Genomic DNA, 20910 nt, shown 5'->3' with positions numbered 1-20910 from the left:
AAGAAGCTAGAACTAATGGGCCAAGCAGTGGTTTAATTAATACAGTATCTGTGTGATTATTTCGGTTCTAAACTAGCCGGGCCGGAACCAACAAGCAGCCTCCCTCCTCCAACAAGGGACTGAGACCCTTGTCTCTGCCCTGAACATCTGCTCACAGACTTCCTGAGGAGTTGCTGATGTCAGGCCTCTATTTCCTGTTGCCAGGCCAGAGAGAATGGATGGGCAGATATGTGAGCCTTGGAGGAAATGCCAGCTTGGCAGAGCTGAGCCTGAAGTAGCACAAACACAGACTGGCTTGAAGCCTGTACCCATGAGCACCCACACCCGCAAGCACAGACACACGGATATGTTTGCTTGCGGATGGGCATGCACACAGGCACCTCATTCACATGGGCATACAGGAGGACCGCCTGCCAGCGCCATGCCAATGCCTGGGTTCCAAACTTCAGGATATCCAGTTGGCATTGGGAGCGGAGACAGAGGAGGCTGCCATCAGGGCAGCTTCAGGAAGGGAGGGGTTAAAAGGTAAGACAGCACATGAGGATACAGCCCATCTTGCCATGGGATGCTTGTGTCCTGCCCATTCCTCTATCACTGAGCATGGGCTATTGTTAGTACCCCTTGGTGAAAAGCGGGGGGGGGGGGGGGGGACCAGCATAAAACCCAGCTCCGCCCTGAGAAGCCTGCAGAGCCCCAGCTGGGACTCATTGGATCTCCTGGGCACAATGATGAACAAAGTGGCAGGGCTTCTGGGAGAGCCCACAGGGACAAGGCCTCAGGCTGGCCCTTGGGCTTAAGGAGAGCAAGGAAGGAGGCTGGCTCTGTGGCAAAGGTACAGCTCCCAAGGATGCCCCTAATGTCTGAAGACTCCCATTGATAGGACCAAGCCGGCTGCAGGAGCTTATGCAGGAGGTGTAGATTTGGTACTGAGGCAGTTAATTCCTTAGCATTCACCCTTCCTGTCCTACGCTGGTCTGTTCCTTTCACCTGCAGCTCCAGACTAATCTGGACTTTGCCACTGCTGACCATATTTGCCTCAAACCAACTTCATCAGAAAAGAGAAGTGACTGTTTTGCCTCGCATACATCAGAGGGGGTGGCCCCAGGGCCCCAAGGGCTCACCAACGTGAATCCTCAGCTTCCATCAGCTGAGCTTCCTTTTCCAAACTGCTAATGAAGTTTCCAGAACGGGGTCTCGCTTTCACCCATCAGCCCTGGCACACGTGTCTACATCAGAAGTCTGGCAGCGGAGGAATTGTCAGCTCTGTCTGCTGTGGGAAGGACGGGGCTAAGCCTTGAGCCGGGTGGGATGCTGGGCAAACACACTGGCCTAGAGACTAATGTTCCCTCAAAGCCCGAGAGAGGACAGAAGCTGTTATTCATGAGCCTGTGGGGTTCTGAGGGTGGTGGGCCTCAGGGTGCCGAGAAGGAGCAAGAATGGAGTAGGTGGCTGAGGACACTTGGACAGCAGTATGAAGTCAAAGAGAGTTGGGAAGAATGTGTCAGCACTACGCATTACAGAGTAGCCCTGGATAGAGGTGCAGGTACAGGTTATACAGGTTAAATAATTGTAGGTGTGGGAGAGGTCAGGGCTGGGAGCCTGACCTTGAACCCAGGAGTAAGGGCAGGTCTGAAAGGTCACTGGGAAACTACCAAGGTACAGGGCATGGAGGACGTGAAGGCTGGAAGCATCCAAGGCTAGGGTGGGCCTGGGTGAGCAGCTTGAGCACCGCTATTGCAGGACTAAACCCAGAAGGGTCAAGAACAATGGAGGGAAGTGGCCGAGCTGTCATAGGCCTGGTTTCTACCTTCCCAGCCTGGTCAGGCTTCCTGCCTCTGTGGATACAATCAGGCCCCCACCCCTCCCCGCCTCTACTCTCTACTGAGAAGGGGTGGGGTGGGTACTGAGGTTCTTCCTCTCCTGGGCTAGTTCTAAGCAGCACACTGGCTGATAAGAACCTTCCAGCTGACTCTGCCGGTGACTGGCACCATGAAGGACGATGTGGCTCTTCTGGCTACTGTCACCCTCTTGGGAGTTCTGTTGCAAGGTGAGCTGGTTCCTGTGGGGGAGGTGGGTGCAGTCTGCTGTCTGTCCTTCAGGTCATTGGGTTAGTGAATAGGGGTGCTGACAGGCCTACGCTTAGGCTTAGGCCCAGGTGAAAGACAGGGTACTTCCAGCCCATGCTCCAAACTCTTCAAGAGCTACTGAGGTCTTGATGCTAAAGGGCCTGAGTCCTGGCTAAGGGGTGAGGAAGAAGCCCCAAAGGAATGTCTGCAGGGGAGCCGTGGGAAATGACATGGGTTAGGGTCTGAAGGAGTGCACAGCCAAGGGACCAGATGAAGGATGGCATCGATTGCCAAGGGGCCACTGAGGAAAGCGTGTCAGGCACCTGCCTTGTGGTGGGGACTGGTGTCTACTTGGAAGTATGATGCATAGCCGGATAGCTACGGGCTTAGATGGGGTGAGCCCTTGGGACAGGTACCTGGAGCATGTATCTGCCAGGTAGAGCTGGGCTCCTGATGTCTAAACAGAAACTGAGACAAGAGTTTCTGCCATTGTTTGGTGGCACTGAGACCCAAGCTTCAGTAAGCCTGGCCTGAGGCAGGGTCCCTTCTGGCTGGCTCTGTAGAAGGGAAACAAGGGTCTCTTAGCGATAGGACGTGAGCTTCCTGTTCCTGGTGCCAATTCTGTCCTGGGACACTGGCTTCTCAGGAACTAAAAGACTGGGGGTCCATACCTGCAGGACGGGAGGTGGGCATTTGCCTGTGCTTTGCAAGTCAAATAGTTCAGAAGTAGTCTCCTGTTGCTCCGCCCACCGACAGGTGTTACTGGTGCGTGCCTCACGCCAGTCAATCCTCAGGCCAAGCCGACTGGGCCCCTCCAGTGAACACAGCTGGTGGGGCAGGTCAGAGGAGGGAGAAGCAGCGAGAGGCAGGGGGAAGAGGGCTAGGGGACAGGGTCTACCCTAGGCGCCAAACCTGACTCCTACGTCCCCACGGCCGTAGCCTACTTCTCCCTGCAGGTGATCTCTGCGCGCAGGGCTTTCCACGTGTCGCCGCCACTCACTTCTGGACCTCCCGAGTTCGAGCGCGTCTTCCGAGCTCAGTGAGTGTGGCGGATCCGGGCGGGTTCGGGTGTCAGCCCAGTTCGGCCGCGCGCTCACCCACCCCGTCCCACGCAGGGTGAACTGCAGCGAGTACTTCCCGCTGTTCCTCGCCACGCTCTGGGTCGCCGGCATCTTTTTCCACGAAGGTGCGGGACGGCGCGGGGGTGCGCTCGGGGGTGGTCCCCGGGTGGCGGGCGCGCGTGTTCACCGCGCTTCCCTGGCCTTTCGCAGGCGCCGCAGCCCTGTGCGGACTGTTCTACCTGTTTGCGCGCCTCCGCTACTTCCAGGGATACGCGCGCTCGGCGCAGCTCAGGTAACTCAGGCCGGACTTCCGGAAAGCACGGCAGGGAAGGGTCGCTCCCGGACGCGGCTCTGCGGGTGGGAGGCGGTGAACGGCGGCTGGGGACCCGAGGAAAGGAAGCCTTCGGGGACCGCAGGTGGGCCGACCTAGCCCGAGGAGGCGGGTCTAGCCCGGTGGGAGGGGCCTGAGCCTGAGGGGCGGGGCCGTCTGGCACGGCGGGGGCGGAGTCTAAGTCTGTGGGGCGGGGCCTTGTCCAAACTCCCGCTGAGATCTGCCCGCAGGCTGGCTCCTCTGTACGCGAGCGCGCGCGCGCTCTGGCTGCTGGTGGCGATGGCCGCGCTGGGTTTGCTGGTCCACTTCCTCCCCGGCACGCTACAGGCAGCGCTCTTCAGAAGACTTCAGGCCCTCCTGCAGATGGCTTGAGGCGAAGGACCTACGAGTCAGCGCTACTGGAGAAGAGCTTAGAGCAAAACGCAGGGGTGCCCGCTTCCGAATCTCAGTTTCTAATTAAAGTTCCCACGACTGTCCCGCCTATGTTCTCTGGGTCGGAGAAGGTTGCTTACCAAGGGCCCCATCCCCCGACGTAGCCAGGCTTTGGGAAGCGGCATGGGCTTGCTTGGTTTGGAGCGTCTCTCACTATATAAATACTCTCCTCTAGACAGCACCTTGCCTGCGCCATTACCTCTGTCTTGACATTTATTTCCAGAGATAGCCACCCTTCACCCTCCTTTCTGTGCTTGTGGCTCTCCTTCCTCTCAGGCTGAACCTCAGCTGCTGGGATCTTGTGTGCCTTGTTGTCCTCCACTCCCAGCCCCAACTTCACAACTAGAATCAGTTGGTCTTTCCCCAAGTGAGAACTGGGTTCCTGTTTTTGATCAGCCCTAGATCTCCAACATCAGATGAGTGTAGGTGTTGACAGTCCCTGCGGAGGCCCACATAGCAGTGAGCTTGACCAGGAAAGTAGTCAACGATACGTTCTCTGAAGTGGACCTCAGGGTGCTTGAGGAGGGCCGGACTTGAGGAAGGTTGCTGACAAAACATCTCTAAATGACTTTCTTATCCTAGCTGGCCAGGGAAAATGCTTCTCAAACAGGCCCGACATCGTGTGCAAAGGCCCTGAGGTGGGTGGAGATGGCCCATTTATTTTAGAGAAGACTATAGTCTCTAAATGAGCCAGATGCTGTGGTTCCTGGTTGTAATTCCAGTACTTGGGAAGCTGTGGCATAAACTGAAGGCCAGCCTGGGCTACCGTGAGTTCCAGGGCAGCCTGTCTCAGTTCCTCTGTACCCCCAACTCCTGGCCCTGCCACACACACATACCAGGGTTCTACTACATGAGACCAAGGGAAGAGGAGCAGGGAGAAGGACACTGAGCACCACCATGAAAGGGGGTGGGGGAACAGGAAAGAAGTTGGCCAACAACTCCCCGACTGAAGCATTCAGGGGCTCAGGTTTCTACAATAGTTGGGGTGGGTGCCGTGATGCCACCCCAAGATGACAAGAGAATGCTTTGGAAGCGGATTCCTATAGAATAGGTAGGTACAACTTTGGGTCCATGAAAGCTCCAGTTACTGACTCAGTGGCCAAAACCTTCCTGCTAAGTGGGAATGAGATCATGCTGAGGTATGCCAACAGCGCACTGGGACACTTGACATGGTAAAAAGGGGGTTTGGGACTCAGTCTCTGGCACAACAGAGATGGAAGTCATCTTCACCAAGTAGTCAGCCTGCACTGGAGGAGAATCTCCCAGCGGGGATAGGCCAAATACAGAGAGGCAGACAGGCAAGTGCCTGGCCAGAACAAGCACCTATGAGGCATACACTTCATTAATCCTTTATTACAAGTCACGCTCTTATAGAAGTATATGCGAACTTACGTGAAAAAATCAAATGTATCCAAGAATAAAAAACACAGCACATAAAGTAGTGTATGCATTCCAGTGTTCGCGCCGCAAAGAGCGGGCGCCCAAGAAAAAGCTCTTCTAAAACGGCCTGGCTCAAGCCGACCGGCCAGGGGCAAACGGTTCGGTTCTTTTTGGGCGGCAGCAGGCCGGCCCTCAGGCACAGTGTGGGGGCCGCCTGTCTCCTCTCGCGGCCCGGCGCAGCACCAGCTTCTGGGGCCTCCGGGCCAGCGGTGGACCCCAGGCCAGCCCGAGCCGCCTGCCAGGCAGAACCCTTTGGGTGGGGTGGATATGCCTGGTCCTTTGGGGCGGCGGCGGCAGCAGCAGCAGCAGCAGCAGCAACACCACCCTTGGAACCGTGGGCTCCAGAGCCGGCCATGGAGCACCCTTGGAAACCTTCCATTTAATCGGCCTTTTTCAGAAAAATCTGTAAGAGTCAGGCTCAGGATGAGCAGGTGTCATGGGGCTTCTTATGGTCTAGCAGGCTGGTCCCATTCCAGCACCCAGCCGATCTCACCTCACTCAAGATGACCCACACGGGGGAGTCAGTCTGGATGGAGAGGCGCAGTGCTTCCAGGGGCCCAAAGGCAGGATCCACTTCCCCCTCGGCCACACCCTTGTAGAAGGAGCCTGTGGAAGGGCGATACCTAGAAGTAAAAACAAAGCCACACCCAAAAGCCCATCCCACACAGGCCCTGCCTTACTCACCAATTTGGAGGTAACCATCAGGGCTCCTAGGGTACCGGAGAGTGGCTGAGCGGCCCTCCTGAAGGGCCTCCTTCTCTGACTGTGGGTTCTGAGGACAAAGCCGCAGGGCTGGAGTGGCTGGCCAGGAGGAGGCAGCCCCAGTCCTCACCCATACCCACCACACTCACGTCAAAGGGCAACACCTCCACGGAAGTGTTGAAGAGTTTATCTTCTGGGTGCTCAATGTTTCCGCTACGGAAGAAGAACCTGCAGGCGCCAAGCAGGCCAGTGAGCCATGAGATACTGCCCGGGTACACTGCCCAGGTCCAGCAGAGAGGACATGCCTAGGCTAGATCAGATGGGCCTCCAGGTGCTGGGGGATACTGGGCACCATTTGGGACAGTACATGGGCTGTGCCAGGCAGCCAGGGCCTTAGCCTGAGGCTGTGGTGATGGTTGTCACCGAGTACCTAAAGACAGCTCTGCCTGCCTTAGTCCTCACAAGGTAGTTAATACTACTATGGGGAGTGCTTTTCAGTAAGGAAGCAGGCATGGTGGGGTTAGATGGTGATGGGGGCAGATAATTACCTCAGGAGTTATAGAAGGGGTATCTAAAGACCCAGAAATATGCTGAGGCCTCTAGCTCGTGTTCAGCCTGTCCCCTTCCCCAGGGAGCACTGACCGCTCAAGGCGCAGTGGCTGGAAGAAGCGGAAGCGGATAAAGTCTCCTGCAGCAGGTGTGAAGGCCCAGAAGAAATCCTCTCGCAAGTAGGCCTTCTCCAGGGTAAAATGCTGGTACGTCTTGAGGCTTGTGCTCACCTCCGCTGGGGGGTTCACATGCTCCTTCCGTAGAGCATGTTTTCCAAAATCTTTATCCTAGAGAAGAGCAGCAGGCATCAGTGGCAGCAGGCATCAGTGGCATCCCCAGCCCGGCCTCCCCAGGGCTCTATCAAACTCTGTGGCATCCCCACCTTCAGTTTCTGGATCTTGCCCGCCAGTGAGGAGTGAGTGCCCACATGCTGGAAGAGGGACGGCTTGAAGCGGATCCGGAGGTTGGCCTTCTGCCGGTCACAATGTTTCTGTGAACAGAGAGTGACACCTTAGGGTTTAGCTCACTCAGCCCAGACTCCAAGGATAGGGCCTTTCCTTAGGATAACCAGGGGGTTTTCTCAGTCAGCAGTGTTCTCTCCTTGCCAAAGAGGCACAGCCAGGAACACAGTGCGAGCCGGCAGCTGACGGCCCGCCTCCTTGGTGCTGGTTCCAAGCACCTCCTGCTCACCGCATCTTTCTCAGGGTTGCAGACTTTGACCCACAGGATGTGGTCCAGAAGCCAGTCGATGGGCTTGTCTCGGTAGAACATAAGGATGAATTCCACAATCAGGCTCAGATCCAATGATTTGAACATCTTCCCTGAGGGCAGGAATCATGGAAAAGGGTTGAGTGGAAAACACTGCTAAACCCTACTTCTTCCCCGTGGGGCCAATGTGGAGCAGCTCACAGCAAACCTGTGGGCAGACTTCGGGCAGGTGTGGGTTCAAGAAGACAGGGCAGGGCTGGGGACTCTGGGACATCCTCACTCAGAGGGCGCTTCCAGCAAGGCTCTCTAGTGAGGTACTGGGGCTGTGAGACGGAGGGGCATAGGTGGGCTGAAGGGCTATCACCTGTCTAACGGGACCGGCACGGGGTGGCCTACCGATGAAGCCCAGCTGGGAGAACTCCAGGATCATCCAGTCCTCAGAGGGCTGCTGGAGGGCAAAGTTCCTCATAGTGCTCAAGTAGTTGGGCTTGGCTACAATGTCGTCCTCCAGCTGCACAGGGAGGAACAGTACGGGGCTGGGACTCAGGACTGAACAGGGCAGAAGTGGGGTCCCTCCCCCAAGTGTGACCATGGGCAGAGTAGGCAAGGGCAAAGTCAATCAGGGTTCAGGGTGGGCAGAAGAGCTTCCAGCTGACCTGCACATAGTAGATGCCTTTGGACTGTGCGTACATCATGAGGAAGCAGTAATCGAGGTTCTGTTTGGTCCTCCACCTGGGGGCCGGGGGAGGGGCTTCAGAAGCAGAGATAACTCCACCTCCAGGGGACTGCCACAGAGAAGCCCCTGAGGCAGGCAGGCCCCACCCCGCCCACCAGCCAGGGTCCTCCAAGGAGACATGGCCTGGCACCAACATACAGCTGGCGACTCTGAGCATAAGTACCTGACTCTCTCCTTGGGGTCCCCAAAGGACTCTCGAAGGCGGGAGAAGTCAGGGTAGAAGTGAGGGGAAGGGGAGATGACTTCCAGGAGCCCAGAATGGATCTCTGTGGGGAACCTAGGTGGGAGAAGGTTCAGTGGGCAAAAGAAGGTTGGGAGCTCTCCAGACTGCCTTGCCCAGAAAGCTCACTGAGCATACGCCCCTCTCCTCCACCAACCTCCTGAGGCACTGGGGCTCCAGAAAGGCTGGGGCCCTCACACACTTTCCCTCTTTTAACAGAGAAGGGAAGCCCCTCCCCCCACAGGCAGGTCTCCTCTTAGGGGAGGCAGGCATCTGGCTGCCCTCCCTCCAGCAACCTTTCCTGGTCGCTGGTACTCACAAGGCCTTGATGTTCTCTGTCACTGCCGAGGTGTACTGTGGGTCTGTCTGTGGGAAGACCAAGTATGCTTAGCTTAGCTACTACCCAAAATGGTCTGGAAGAGGGAGATGCAGGAGTGTGGGCTTCAGATGTCCCCATATATAGGGGTGAGTGACTTCCTGTCCTGAGTGCCCAGAGAGATGAGGGGCTGAGACTGGCCGTGATCACAGTTACAAGAAAACAGCCTTGTCAGGAGTGTGGGGTGAGGGGAACCAGATAACCAGTGTCTCCACAAGGGGGTGCAAAGATTCATCTTTGTAACTTTTTGTCTTGATCCATTTGCAATGAAACTAAGACTGCAATTCTGTTGGTGTCCCTGTCCCCCTTGCTCCCCATGCCGTTCTCTTTGTATTTCTCTTTTTCGGTGGATCGTTACTGTGTGTCTTCCCCTCCATGTTCCTGTATCCCCAGGCCCTGGGCCACTCGCCTCGGCGATCAGCACCACGATGACTGAGTCTTCCTTCTCCTGTGGGCTCAGCTCCGAGATGAGCGAGTGCAATGTGTCAGTCAGGTACGAGTGCACCTCGCGCCTCACGCTTGGAATGCCCATCACCACGGACACTGCAGGGGCGCGGAGGGGTGACACTGGGCAGGGCTCCAGGGGACAGCCTCTCTGCCCGCCTCTCGCCCCTCCCGGGTCACGCCCATACCTCCCGTGCGGCCCTGGCCCACCCGCACTGCGGGTTGCAGACTGCTCTCCTTGGCCAGCAGATGTGGCAGATGGTGGAAGACAGTGGGCAGATGAAGCACGTGCCTGTTCGAGACGTTCCACGGCTTCAGTCGCGGATCCTCTGGGTGGTTGGGAAAGGGACAGGTCAGATTTTGCTGGGCCTGAAAACAGCCCAGCTCTGCAGACCTCCATGTATCCCATCCCGCTGGAGCTCACCAGTTAGGCGTCCCCAAGTACGATTGCCCTCTCCGTCCCGCAGAGCCTGCCTCTCAGACACTGCCCTCTTGATCTCGTCCAGCACCAGGTTTAGCTCCTTAGAGCGCTTCAGGCTCTCCTGCTCAGCCGCGTGCAAACGGTCTCGCAGTGCCAGAAACTCCCGCTGGTAAATGTCCACCACGTCACCTGGTGGGGAGCAGGGGGCTAACATCAGGGAACAGTCACCTGCAGACCCAGCCCCACAGCATGCCTGTCTGTGCAACAGCGCACCTGTAAAGGTATGCCTGCCACACCCCAACTAGGGGACATACACCAGTTCATGTGAAGTTACTGATGTTCAGCCTGGGATTGAAAAGCCCCAGCAAGAGGATCTTCCCCAGCCAGTTCTCTCATCCTTTAACGTACCTAAGATGGGATGGGGTATGATCACCTCCCAGGCCTGGGGCAGTCCTAAGCACAGGCTGGAACCGCCTCAGACTGAACCCTCTCCACCCTTGGTGTCCCAAAGTCTCCTCTTGCTTTTGAAGACTGTGCCCCTTGCTGGGAGTCAGACACCCGGAGTCCCAATTCAGGGCACAAGGACACAGCTCTTCCTCAAGAAGCTCTTAAACCCCAGCCTTCTGCCTCTCTCCTGCCCTCCCTTCAAGGTTGCAATGACAGACAACCCCATCCTTAAGGCTCTATGGCTATAGCCAGCCTCCCCAGACTCTCTCCCTAAGTCTGAATCAGGCTGGTTACAGTACTGACTGTGTGCTCCTGCAGGGTGTATGGGGTGTGTATGTGGTGTGTATGTGGTGTGCAGGGGGAGGGGGAGGCTGCTCTTTGCTCATGGTTGTCACTAATTGCTCACTCACTGGGTTCTTTCTACCTCACTCCCACTCAGCAGAGCCCAGTCCACCCCCATGCTCACATCAACAGATGAAGTTGACTACCGAGCCCAGGGATTGCTCAACCAGTCCACAGCCAGAGCCCCAACCACAAGTGAACTGTGCTAGGCTTGGATCACCTAGAAGGTCCCTGCCACCCCAAGGAGAACTGCCAGACCCTCAGCTCTGCTCCAGAGCTAGCAGCAGCAGGGCCCAGATAGGAGGAGTAATTGGGGCCCTGAGGGGAGCTGCCTGAGGGTGGAGGAGAGTCCCCAGGGTGAGAAGCACCTGGCCTCGCTGGTCTGGCAGGGGCCAACAGCAAGAGGGATAAACAGCATCTCCCTGGCTAGGGGCCAGCAGCAGCCTGCCAGGCTGGGTAGTCAGGCCTTTGTCTGGTTAGCTTCTGCCCTCTTGCTTTGCTACCATGTACACCTCCCTCTGCTTTGTCAGATGTCTGGCTTCTGCACAAGCTGTTTCTTCTGCCTGGATCCCACATCATCTGCCCCTAGCCTTCAAGGCCTTTTCTCTGAGTCTAAGAAGCCTTTCCAAATCCCTCCCCATCCCCAGGCATCAAATCCTTGGTGAGCAAACAGCTCCGGAAGGCAAGTGACCCCTAGAGCCTGCAGACCAAGGTGAGGCTCAAGGCAAGTGGAGTCACTTCAGGACACTTCCTCCTCAGAGCAACCAGGGCAGGTCAAAGGGGAGGAGTGCCGAGGAAAAGGAAGAGAGTTGGAGACAGAAAAGTCAAGTGGATTCTGTTGAGGCATCCCTTACCTGAGGAGCCCCCCAACACCCCAATATTATACCCTGTCTTACCCAGGGCTAATTTCCCAGGCCACACCCAGGCTTAGGAACAGCCCGAAGGGGGAGGAAGAGGGAATCGAGTTACAGGATCTGTGAGACTCAGAGCTGGGCTTAGGGGCCAGGTTACCCTGGAAACCTGACCCTTGAACACTGAGATCCCACCCCCAACCTCACTCTCCCAGCACTGGGCTATACCAACAGGACACAGGGTGGAGGGATAGAGGTACCCAGGCTGTCAGAGCCAGCCAGAGAGGTAGTTCACAGTGGCCTAGACAGACAGGTGCCTCCCTCGTTCTGGATGGGAAGTCCCTGCCTTCCCCTCACGGTGGAGTTAAAGGGCAGCCTGTATCACTGGCAGTATCCCAAGCAACACTGAGGGGGGCCGTGGAGGAGACAGAGGAAATAGCACAGATCTCAGACCTGCTCTGCTCTGGAAGTAAGCCAAGATCTGCCTGCATTAGACTGCCTCAGGTAGGTCATGGTGGGTGGCACTTCCCTGAACCATCCTGACCATCCAAGCCTGGACACCGCTGGATCCCTATCCTGGCCTCCCTTCCTAAGGCCAGCGCTCCAACTGTTTACCAGCAAGTAACCCCTTGGGTTCCTGGGCCTGGCTGCCATCCATGTTCCGACTGCTGTCACTTCTCTGAACTCCGCAGGACCTCTCCCCGAGAGGCCCACCATACTCTTCCGGCCCTGTTCTGTCTGCTGTTGCTCACTCTAAGAGTCCAGTGATCTTATTCCCAGGTCTACTGACTGGGGGACCCTCTGCCCTTGCATCCTTCAAAATCCAGAAACTCAAGCTGTGTGACTGCCTCCCTATGGGTTGTTCTTAAAGTGGGGGACTTCACTAGATCATCCCGGCAACCCACACCTCTGGTGAGCTGAATCGTGAGGTAGGTGAGTGATAAGGGCCTGGGGACTCTTTGGTCTCTCTGGGTGTGTGGAGCAGGTCAGGATAGGGCTTCTTGGGAAGCAGAGGGCTTCCATCCACAGTTTCCTATCCCAGGGAAACAGGATGGAGCTGGCCCAGGGGTGGACTGCAACACTGGCTATACCGTAATAGACGATTCTGGCTACGGGGCCTGTAATACTCTGCAAGCAGGATTTTAAACACACCCTGAGGCTCACAAACCGCAATATTTCACCTGGTTCCCTCCTGGCAGAGGAAACAGATTTCAGAACTGAGCTGGGGTACAGACTTTGCACATTGTACTTAGAGAAGGGGAAATAAGCTCAGGACCATAGGGCAGTACCAAGCCTAGCCAAAGGTCTGCTATGAACTGCAAGAAGGCAGGACGCAGAGGTGGGGAGCGGCAGGTGCTCGCTCTGTCTCCAGGTCTCGCAGCCTCCTAGGACTCCAGGAGAGGAATGGTCCATCATTGTTATCCGGTCCACTGAGGAGGGCTGGCTGGTTGTCTCTCCTCAGGTGCAAGTTCAGCAGCTGCTTGACTGAGGCTATAGCTTGATCCCTGAATGTCTGGCTGCTTCAACAGATATAGCCAAGGCTGCATTTGAACCTGGATCCTGAACCCTAGGTGCATCTGGCCAAGTCTGAGTCCTTCCCATTCTTAGCCCAGGCTTCTAGGGTGACCCCTGTTCCTGCTGTCTCTTTCCTCTCTGGCTTCCCGCCTACATCCTCCCTTCCGGTTCTTCTTCCTTTCTCTTAAGTACTAGGTCCTCTCCTGAGCCCTATAGCCACTGCAAACTGGGAACCAGCTCCAATCCAGCGGCTGACTGACTAAGCGTGGCTTCACTAGGAGCTTCCTACAGAGTTGTCGGCATGGAAGAATGAGAAGGGTTCACAGCCCGGATTCCTGATGTCCAGAACCCTGGCCTTGCTGGACACCCTTGGAAACAGTATAGCCCCCGGACAGGGCTGGCCAGCCACCACCGTCTCCTCTCTGTGGCACAGGTTCCTGGCCTGTTGTCCCTCAGGAAGAAGAACTCTGCATCTGAGCCCCACCCTTCCCTGGCTCTCTTGCTCCCCAGGCCCTCAGAGTGCCAGTCTCCTGGTTACTCCCTCAGGAGGTGTCCTAACATCAGTTGGGCCACACGACTGTTGTAGGAAGCACACAGGAGCCCCTGCCTAACGGAGGGTGAGACACAAGGGCTAATGGCCTGCCCACAACCAGACAACCTGGCCGCAGTTCTTCAGACATGGCTCTACTACAGCCTTCATGGCCACTCTCCCAAGGGCTCAGAGTGTCCTGGGTGACACACCCTACCTACAGAGAACTCTGCCTCTGCCAAACCCGTTCCTGATAGCTCATGCCATCCCACAGCCTTTGCCCTGACCACGCACACTCTCTCTCTGTCAGACTTTAGGAAATCTCTTCAGAGTTCCAGGCTTGTGTTTCTCTTAAGGCCAGTCCAGGCCTCCACCAAAACAAGACAAGTCCCAGAGAAGGCTGGGCTGCACTGGGCTGACCCGGCAGGAGCCTGGTGGTGGGAGGTGGACTTTCCCCTTGCCTCTTTCCCCAGGCTCATTTAGCATAACCTGGGGGGACGAAAAGCCAGCCTGAGGGAGGGAGAGGGCTAGCTTGTTGCAGCCTGATATGACAGGAAGACCAGAGGCAGGCAGGAAGGAAGCAGCTTTTGGATGGGCAACTCAACCTAGCTCAGAGGAACTCTGGACAGTGTTAGGGCCTGTGCCCCTCTACTCCCAAGAGGGCTGGCCAGGCCCAGAGGCCATAGTGTGGATTGGCCAGCCTAAGCTTCAAAGGTGTATCAGGGAGCTGAGGTGGGCCAAGAAAACCACACCAAATGGTCACATATCGGGGTTCCTGGGCTAGTTGATCAGGACGCCCTCCAGAGGAGTCCTGGGGTCCAGAGCCGTGAAGAAGGCTGTAGGCCCCCCGGAGAGCAGCACTCACAGGGGCAGGGCTGCAGCAGAGCGCAGCGGTGAATGGGGCAGGAGGATGGATGCCTTAACTGTTCTCCTCACCTGTCTCAACAACACTGTGCCTGCTCTTGTCTGTGCCGGCAGCGCGTTCTTTGGGTCCCCCTGATTACAACTACCTCCATGACCTTGTGCCTCTGCCCCTCTGTGGGAACTCCATAGGTCCTTAACTTGCCAGTGGGAGCGCCCGCCCCTGGCATGGGATAACCGCAGGCAGAGAGGCCAGTCCAGAGCGCCCCACGGAGAGACCGGGAACTGGTCACCGCTGGCTCGCCCGCCCTCCTCGGCCCGGCCGACCCGGGGAATTTCGTTACACTAGCAGCAAACAAGTGGGGCGACGATGGGAGGGGCTCAGGTGCACCCGGCGCGGGCCTGCGCGGGCGGCGACGGGGTGGGGGCTCACCTTTCTGGCCGCTGAGCGCCGCGTACCAGGAGAGCGAGAGGAAGGCGCACAGGCAGAAGAGCAGCAGCGTCAGGAAGGTGCCATTGCGGAGCCTCATCTCCCCCAGTGCGCGGCGGGCGCCGGCGGGGCCGAGGCCGCATGGCCCGGGGAACCGGGGCCGGGGCGCGGGGGCCGGGAGGCGGCGGGGGCCCCGGCCCCGGAGCGCGGGGGAGCTGCGGGCCCGGGAGAGGCGGCTACGGTCTGGGCGGGAATAGGGACGGGCGGGAGCCGGACGGGCTGCTCCTCCGCGGCGCGCGGCACTAGCGGCCTCGGTCAGAGGCCGGGGCCGGGCAGGGTTGGGCAAGGCGGCAAGAGCCGCGGCCCGGCTGGATCCGGGACCGCCGCCGAGTCGACGGCGAAGGGCGGGGCGACCGGGATTTAAAGGGGCCGCATCACCCGCTGCCGCTGGGAGCACCACGAGGGGGCGGGGTGGGAGGCCAGCGCCCGGGATCTCGGTGGGCCCGACTCGGGGCCACGGCTTGCGCGTGGAATAGCGCGCCCCGAGAGAGAGGTGGTCTAGTCTCAGGAAAGTCGAGGCTACGGTGGTGATGAATGAAGGTCAGCTCCTGTGCAGCAGGGACAGACCACGGAGGGGCCAGCCCCACAAGTCGGCTTCCAGGAAGATCTCATGGACCTTCAAGCCTTCCTCCGGATCGAGAGGGTCTAGGCTTGGGAGGGGACCCGAGAGACCCGGCTGAGGTTCTCTCTAGATAACCGGCACGGCCAGGAGTGCCCGCTGCCCTCTCCTGCGCCCACCAGCACCGCCTTCCCAAGACATTCTCTGCTGCGCCTCGGATGGTATGCTGTGGACGGGGGAGGCGCTCCTACTCTATGGAACAAGGACAATGGGCCGCTCTCAGGAGTAACAGAGTCGTTGTTTGTAGGTGTGGAGCACCCTCCGGAGCCCAGCCGGCTAGCTTCCCGGTGCCAGCGTGCCGTGGGCGAGAGTCGGGCTCAACCTGCAGTTTAGAGGGGCACCAGGTCCGCGGGGTGACTCCGGGCTCTGGCTCCAATTTGTACAGCGACCGCCTCAGCTTTTATTGCTGTTCTGGTCTTGCACTTTCATACAGGGACTCATTACAGACTTCCCCCCAGGCCTCTGCTGAACCGGGAACTGGACACATAATGAAAGGACTGGTTGGGCCAGGAGGGCAGCTTCTGGGCATGCATTTTTGGTAGCGCCCATGTCTACTTCCCTGCTTGGGCCTCACCGCCATTCAAAATGGAACCAAATGCTACTTTGTAAAATGGAGCTACGCAGGGGGCGTGATGACTGCTACTAACTCGAGTTCCATTCCTCGGGAAACACATGGTGGAAGAAGTGAAACAACTCCTGCGATTTGTTCTCCGATCTTCGCATGCTAGCTGTGGTCACACACACACACACACACACACACACACACACACGCGCGCGCGCGCGCGCGCGCGCGCATTTATGTGTACGTCCAGGAGGGCCCCCGCTGGGGATGGTGTCCCCTCCGGGTATGTGATCAAGAGGCCAACCAGGACTGCACAGTAAAATCTTGGGGCGGTGGGAGGGGTGTCAGGTGACCCACAGAAGGCAAGGCACAGCTAGAAAGCCACCGTTTTACAGTTTGGAGTGCCTTCTAGCAGGTTACAGCCTTATTTCCACACTTGATCTTGTTGGAGCCCTCTGAAGGAAACTGTTCCAGTTTGTTTTTCTGTGTTTCCATAGGTATCTTCTCTGTGTTGCAAAGAAGAGCAGGTTTTCATTTTGGTCATATAAAATCTTAACTCTGTTTAAAAAAAAATACAAAACAAAAAATAGTGGAGCCAGTATAGTGTAGTACATGCCTCTAATCCCAGCACTTGGGCATCAGAGGCAAGCGGAGCTGTGAAATCCAGGCCAGCCAGAGGTGCATAGTGAGTCCCTGTCCCGCCAAAAGAAAGTCTAAGACCAGCTTAATATACATAGACAATTCCAAAGTCTAAGCTAAGTAGAGTTACAGGATGCAACTGTCCCCAAAACAATGAGGCTGGAGAGATGGCTCAGCAGTTAAAACTGCTGCCTGGCATTGCTGGCGCACACCTTTAATCCCAGCTCTTGGGAGGCAGAGGCAGGATCTCTGTGGAGTTCAAGGCTAGCTTGGTCTACAAGGCAGGCTCGAAAGCTACAGAGAAACTCTGTGTGTGTGTGGGGGGGGAGTGCTTACTGCTTACTCTTATCCTTCTAGAGCACCCGAGTTAGGTTCTCAGCAGCCATATCAGGTGGCTCACAATTCCCTGTAACTCCAGCTCCATGGGGATCAGACACCTCCAAGCTCCAAGCTTGACAGTATGTGCGCAAGCACTAGAGCACACACACAAACACACACAGATAAATCTAAAAATCAAGCAACTATAGTGTATCAGTTGGAGCGGTAGCCAAGTGGTGAAGCACTCACTGCCGACGTGAACTAAACGAAAAAGTGTATTTATGTTTTAAAGTGTGATGATCTGGGAACTGGGGAGATGGCTCAGAGGTTAAGAGCGCTGACTGCTCTTCCAGAGGTCCTGAGTTCAATTCCCAGCAACCACATGGTGGCTTACAGCCATCTAAAAATGAGGCGCCCCCTTCTGGCTTTCAGGCACACGTGGAAGGAATGCTATACACATAATATAATAAATAAATAAATATTTTTAAAAAATGTGATGATCTGAGGAAAACGTTAGTTATTAAACCAGGGGATGGGAAGGAGATGGGCTGTCAGTGACCACGTTTGAGTTCCTCCTCCATCCCATGATGACCTTGGAGTAGGGGAGCAGGAATGAGGAGAAGCCTGTGAAGCTCCCTGGTAAGTGGGGAGCTGGGGGTCTCTGTAGAAAAGGGCCCTGGTGTCAGGCAGAGCCACTGTCTGGGGCTAGGACCTCACAGCAGCCGGTCTACCTGCAGGCTTCTCCCTTTAAAACGGGGCAGCGGCTGCCTGGCCCATGCCCTACTTTCTGCCGGCTTGTACCTTTGTAGTAATTAATTAATCTGGGCCTGCTTGCCGCCCAAAGCCCCTCCAGACATTTCCTGGCTCATCATGTTGCCTTGCAGCTGGTGATGGTGACACATGCCTTTACCTGAGGTTCAGCTTCAGGTCCTAGGGACTCACTCAGGAAGATGGAGCCACAATGGGCCCAGAAAAACCCTGCTTTGCTTTTCAAACCCCAGCTGTGGGTGTTTCTTCCTTTGTTCTTCTCACTTTTCACACAGTGAAGATACAGTCATCCCCCTTCTTCCTTTTTCAGATTTGGGGTCTCACTGTACAACACTGGCTGGCCTGTAACTTGCTGTTCAGACCGGGGCTGGGATTAAAAACCTGTATGACTCCCAGCTGTTAGGATCACAGCTCTCAGCCACTGTTCTGGGACAACCTTTGGAGGTTGTCTAGGAGCCCAGCCCTGGGCGAGGTCCAAGAACTGAGCGAGAGGAATAAAATCCAAGCATATTTTCACTAGCCTTTAAGTGAAATTTGATGCGTCCTTCGTTATGAATGGGAGCAGCATCCTGTAGATTTCCCAGTCTAAGTGACTTTCACAACAGAAATCACGGGGAATTTTATCTACTTCAACTAGAGGTGTGGCAGGCACTTCAAAAGAACAGATACACTCATGGTAGTAACTTCATACTTCTGATACTAGTCCTGACTCTAGATCTTACAAATTAAAAAGAATCAGTGCATTATCTTTAATTCCAGCACTGGGGGGGGGGGGGGAGAGGCAGGTGGATCTCTGTGATTTCAAGATCAGCCTTGTCTATTGAGAGAGTTACAGGACAGCCTGAGCTGTTACACAGGAAAACCCTGTCTCAAAAAACAAACAGAAGAAGAATCATTGGTGTGTGTGTGTATGAAATTGTATAAATGTATATATAAATACATACTTATATACATATATGCATATATATACAAATCGANTATAAATGTATATATAAATATATGTGTATATATAAATGTATGTATATATAAATATATATATTATTTTTTCGAGACAGAGATTCTCTGCTCTTGTAGACCAGGCTGGCCTCAAACTCACAGAGATCTACCTACGTCTGCCTCCTGAGTGCTGGGATTAAAGGTGTGCACCACCACTGCCCGGCTTTTTCAGATTTTTTTTTTTTTGGTATTCATATATGTTTTTACAAATATTTTTCTGACATTTCCATTTCAATGGTTTGTTGGAAGGCATTGACTTATAAAACATGGGTCTGTGGAATACATCTCTAACCTCAGCTTTGGAGAGGAGGATGCAAGAGGATTAAGAGTCCAGCTAATAATAGCTCAGTTATTTTTTTAAATTATTTTTACTTGCATTGGTATTTTACCTACATGTGTGTCTGTGTGAAGGTGTCAGATCTTGGAGTTACAGATAGTTGTGAGGGGCTACATGGTGCTGGGAATTGAACCCGGGTCCTCTGGAAGAGCTGTCAGTGTCTCTCCTGCCTCAGTAGTTCAGTTTTTAAGAGGAAAAGTGTTTGCTTCTCAACACCCCCAGGCAGCTCACAAGGGAGCTAATCATCCTCTTCTGGTTTCTGAGAGCACTGCACACACACAGAATATATACATTCACGCAAGCAAAACACTCAAATACATTTTTTTAAAAAAGAAAAAAAAATTAAAAGAGAGTTCAGGGTCATCCTCTGCTCCAAAGGCAGCTCAAGGCCAGCTGCCTAGGTTACAGAAGATCCTACACACACACACACACACACACACACACACACACACACACACACTAAACTGCCGAAGAATAAATAAAAGAGCTGGGCAGTGGTGGCCTGAGCCTTTAATCCCAGCTCTCAGGAGACAAAGGTAGACAGATCTCTGAGTTGGAGGCTAGCCTGGTCTACAGAGCAAGTTCCAGGATAGCCAGAGACACATAGGGAATTCTTGCCTCAAAACAAACAAAAAAGAATAAGTTAAAGATTTTTTTTTTTTTTAAATGGTGGCATATGCCCATAATCCCAGTACCTGAGAGGCTAAGGCAGGAGGATTACTTTAGGTTGGACTGTATAGTGAGTACCAGGCCACCTGGCCTACAGAGTAAAGGTTGTCTCTAGAAATAAAAATCAAACCAAACAAACAAAAAAATACAAACACGAATGCTTTGATGATGATCTGGCCACTACCCTGCCAGAACCTGTTCATCCTGCCTAGGGCAGGAGAGTCAAGGTTCATGGAGTTTGGCGAGATTACAGCGGGGGAAGATAATGAGCCTGCAAAGGCAGAGGGCCTCCTAGGGAAAGTGAGTTTAAGGTGTTACCCTGGGGAGAAGAGGCAGGGTCTCAGGGTAATTGTCCTCAGTGTATACAAATAAATCTTAAAGGGATAGTGCCCCTTACCCACCAGCGCAGACAGAGAACCCAGTAAGATCCTGCTTCCCCGGTTGTAGGGGTTGGATCTTTGTGTACCTTGTCAGGGATTTACCTAGGTTTTTTTTTTTTTTTGATCCAATGCAGCCAAGGCTAGTCTTGAACTCCCAATCCTCCAGTTTCCATTCCTCATGTGCTGTGATTACAGTACTCACCGCCTTATTTGAGGCTTTGTCCTAAAATCAAAAAACAGGAAGAGGGTCCCAGTGGCGGTGGCGGGCACACACCTTTAACCCCCACACTCAGTAGGCTTAGGCAGGAGATCTCTGTGTTCGGGGCCAGCCTGGTCTACAAAGCCAAGTTTCAGGACAGACAGGGCTGTTGCTACACAGAGAAACCCTGTCTTGAAAAACAAGACAAAATAAAACAAAAAGCAGGAAGAACAGGACCTAGAGTTTACATTTAAATCTCAAGATGAGCCTTCCTTTGGGCAGCGAGAGGAATGCAGAGGAATGAAGCCAGGAGACCAGCTACCAGAGACAGACTTTATAGGTCAAAGTGCAGAATGCACCCTTAAAACCATCATTGTAGAGAAAGTATTCTGAGAGCAGGCTTTTATTTTATGTGTTTATTTGTTTTTGAAATAGGATCTTTTGTAGTCCTGGCTGTCCTGAATCTTGGTATGTAGGCCAGGCTGGCCTTGAATTCACGAACTCACAGAGATCTGCCCACTATGGCTCCCCGAGTGCTGGAATTGAAGACCAAGCACAGCTGTGAACAGGATTCCACCTAAGCTCCTTCATGTGCCTCAAAGAAGAATCTCCCAGAGTACTCTCTGCTGGAATTAACCAGAAAATGATTCGGTCTCAGAGCCTCAACGGCAGAGAAACCCGGCCACACCCAAATGGGCACCCTTACAGAAGAATTTACATAATAAATAAATAAATAAATAAATAAAAAAAAAAGAATTTACAAGTCATGTTATCTTTCCTAAAAATCATTCCTTTGCCTGTAATTCCCCCTCGTTAAGTTGATACACAAGGGCCAGATGTCACAGAGGGTGGAGACAGTTACTGCCAAGCCCAGTGACACCCGTTCCATCACAAGGACTCAC

General features: G+C 54.8%; 2 protein-coding genes across 3 annotated transcripts; one reads left to right on the top strand and one right to left on the bottom strand.

Moving 5' to 3' along the window:
* Nucleotides 1-651: 651 nt before the first annotated feature.
* Ltc4s (leukotriene C4 synthase) lies at nucleotides 652-5088 on the top strand. 2 transcript variants are annotated; one of them, XM_050158623.1, is made up of 5 exons: nucleotides 667-2047; nucleotides 3006-3105; nucleotides 3182-3252; nucleotides 3338-3419; nucleotides 3689-5088. In XM_050158623.1, exons 1-5 carry the CDS (start codon nucleotides 1990-1992, stop codon nucleotides 3828-3830), a joined length of 453 nt encoding a protein of 150 aa, XP_050014580.1. In that variant the 5' UTR covers nucleotides 667-1989; the 3' UTR covers nucleotides 3831-5088. The 2 variants fall into 2 exon arrangements, with proteins under 2 accessions (XP_050014581.1, XP_050014580.1); XM_050158624.1 differs by lacking the exons at nucleotides 3182-3252; nucleotides 3689-5088 and having other exon boundaries at nucleotides 652-2047; nucleotides 3338-3677.
* A 135-nt stretch (nucleotides 5089-5223) lies between these two features.
* Nucleotides 5224-17072, bottom strand: Mgat4b (alpha-1,3-mannosyl-glycoprotein 4-beta-N-acetylglucosaminyltransferase B). Its single transcript, XM_050158622.1, has 15 exons — nucleotides 14465-17072; nucleotides 9490-9675; nucleotides 9254-9394; nucleotides 9027-9164; nucleotides 8565-8607; nucleotides 8189-8302; nucleotides 7946-8021; nucleotides 7686-7800; nucleotides 7272-7402; nucleotides 6964-7071; nucleotides 6675-6868; nucleotides 6182-6260; nucleotides 6015-6102; nucleotides 5824-5936; nucleotides 5224-5733 (listed from the first exon to the last, which is right to left on the bottom strand). The coding sequence occupies exons 1-15, from the start codon at nucleotides 14559-14561 to the stop codon at nucleotides 5710-5712; spliced, it is 1647 nt and encodes a 548-aa protein (XP_050014579.1). The 5' UTR covers nucleotides 14562-17072; the 3' UTR covers nucleotides 5224-5709.
* Nucleotides 17073-20910: the final 3838 nt, after the last annotated feature.

Source organism: Alexandromys fortis, unplaced genomic scaffold (assembly GCF_014885135.2).
Source record: "Alexandromys fortis isolate MF-2015 unplaced genomic scaffold, M_Fortis_MF-2015_v1.1 scaffold_99, whole genome shotgun sequence".
NCBI lineage: Eukaryota > Metazoa > Chordata > Mammalia > Rodentia > Cricetidae > Alexandromys > Alexandromys fortis.
This window is presented reverse-complemented; position numbering and strand designations above follow the sequence as displayed.

Coding starts and splice junctions, on each gene's coding strand:
- Ltc4s (XM_050158623.1), top strand. CDS start 1,990: ATGAAGGACGATGTGGCTCTTCTGGCTACTGTCACCCTCTTGGGAGTT. Junction 3,253..3,337: donor CGGCATCTTTTTCCACGAAG/GTGCGGGACGGC, acceptor GGCCTTTCGCAG/GCGCCGCAGCCCTGTGCGGA. Junction 3,420..3,688: donor GCGCGCTCGGCGCAGCTCAG/GTAACTCAGGCC, acceptor ATCTGCCCGCAG/GCTGGCTCCTCTGTACGCGA.
- Mgat4b (XM_050158622.1), bottom strand. CDS start 14,561: ATGAGGCTCCGCAATGGCACCTTCCTGACGCTGCTGCTCTTCTGCCTG. Junction 9,165..9,253: donor GGGCCAGGGCCGCACGGGAG/GTATGGGCGTGA, acceptor GCGCCCCTGCAG/TGTCCGTGGTGATGGGCATT. Junction 6,869..6,963: donor GCAAGATCCAGAAACTGAAG/GTGGGGATGCCA, acceptor GCTCTTCTCTAG/GATAAAGATTTTGGAAAACA.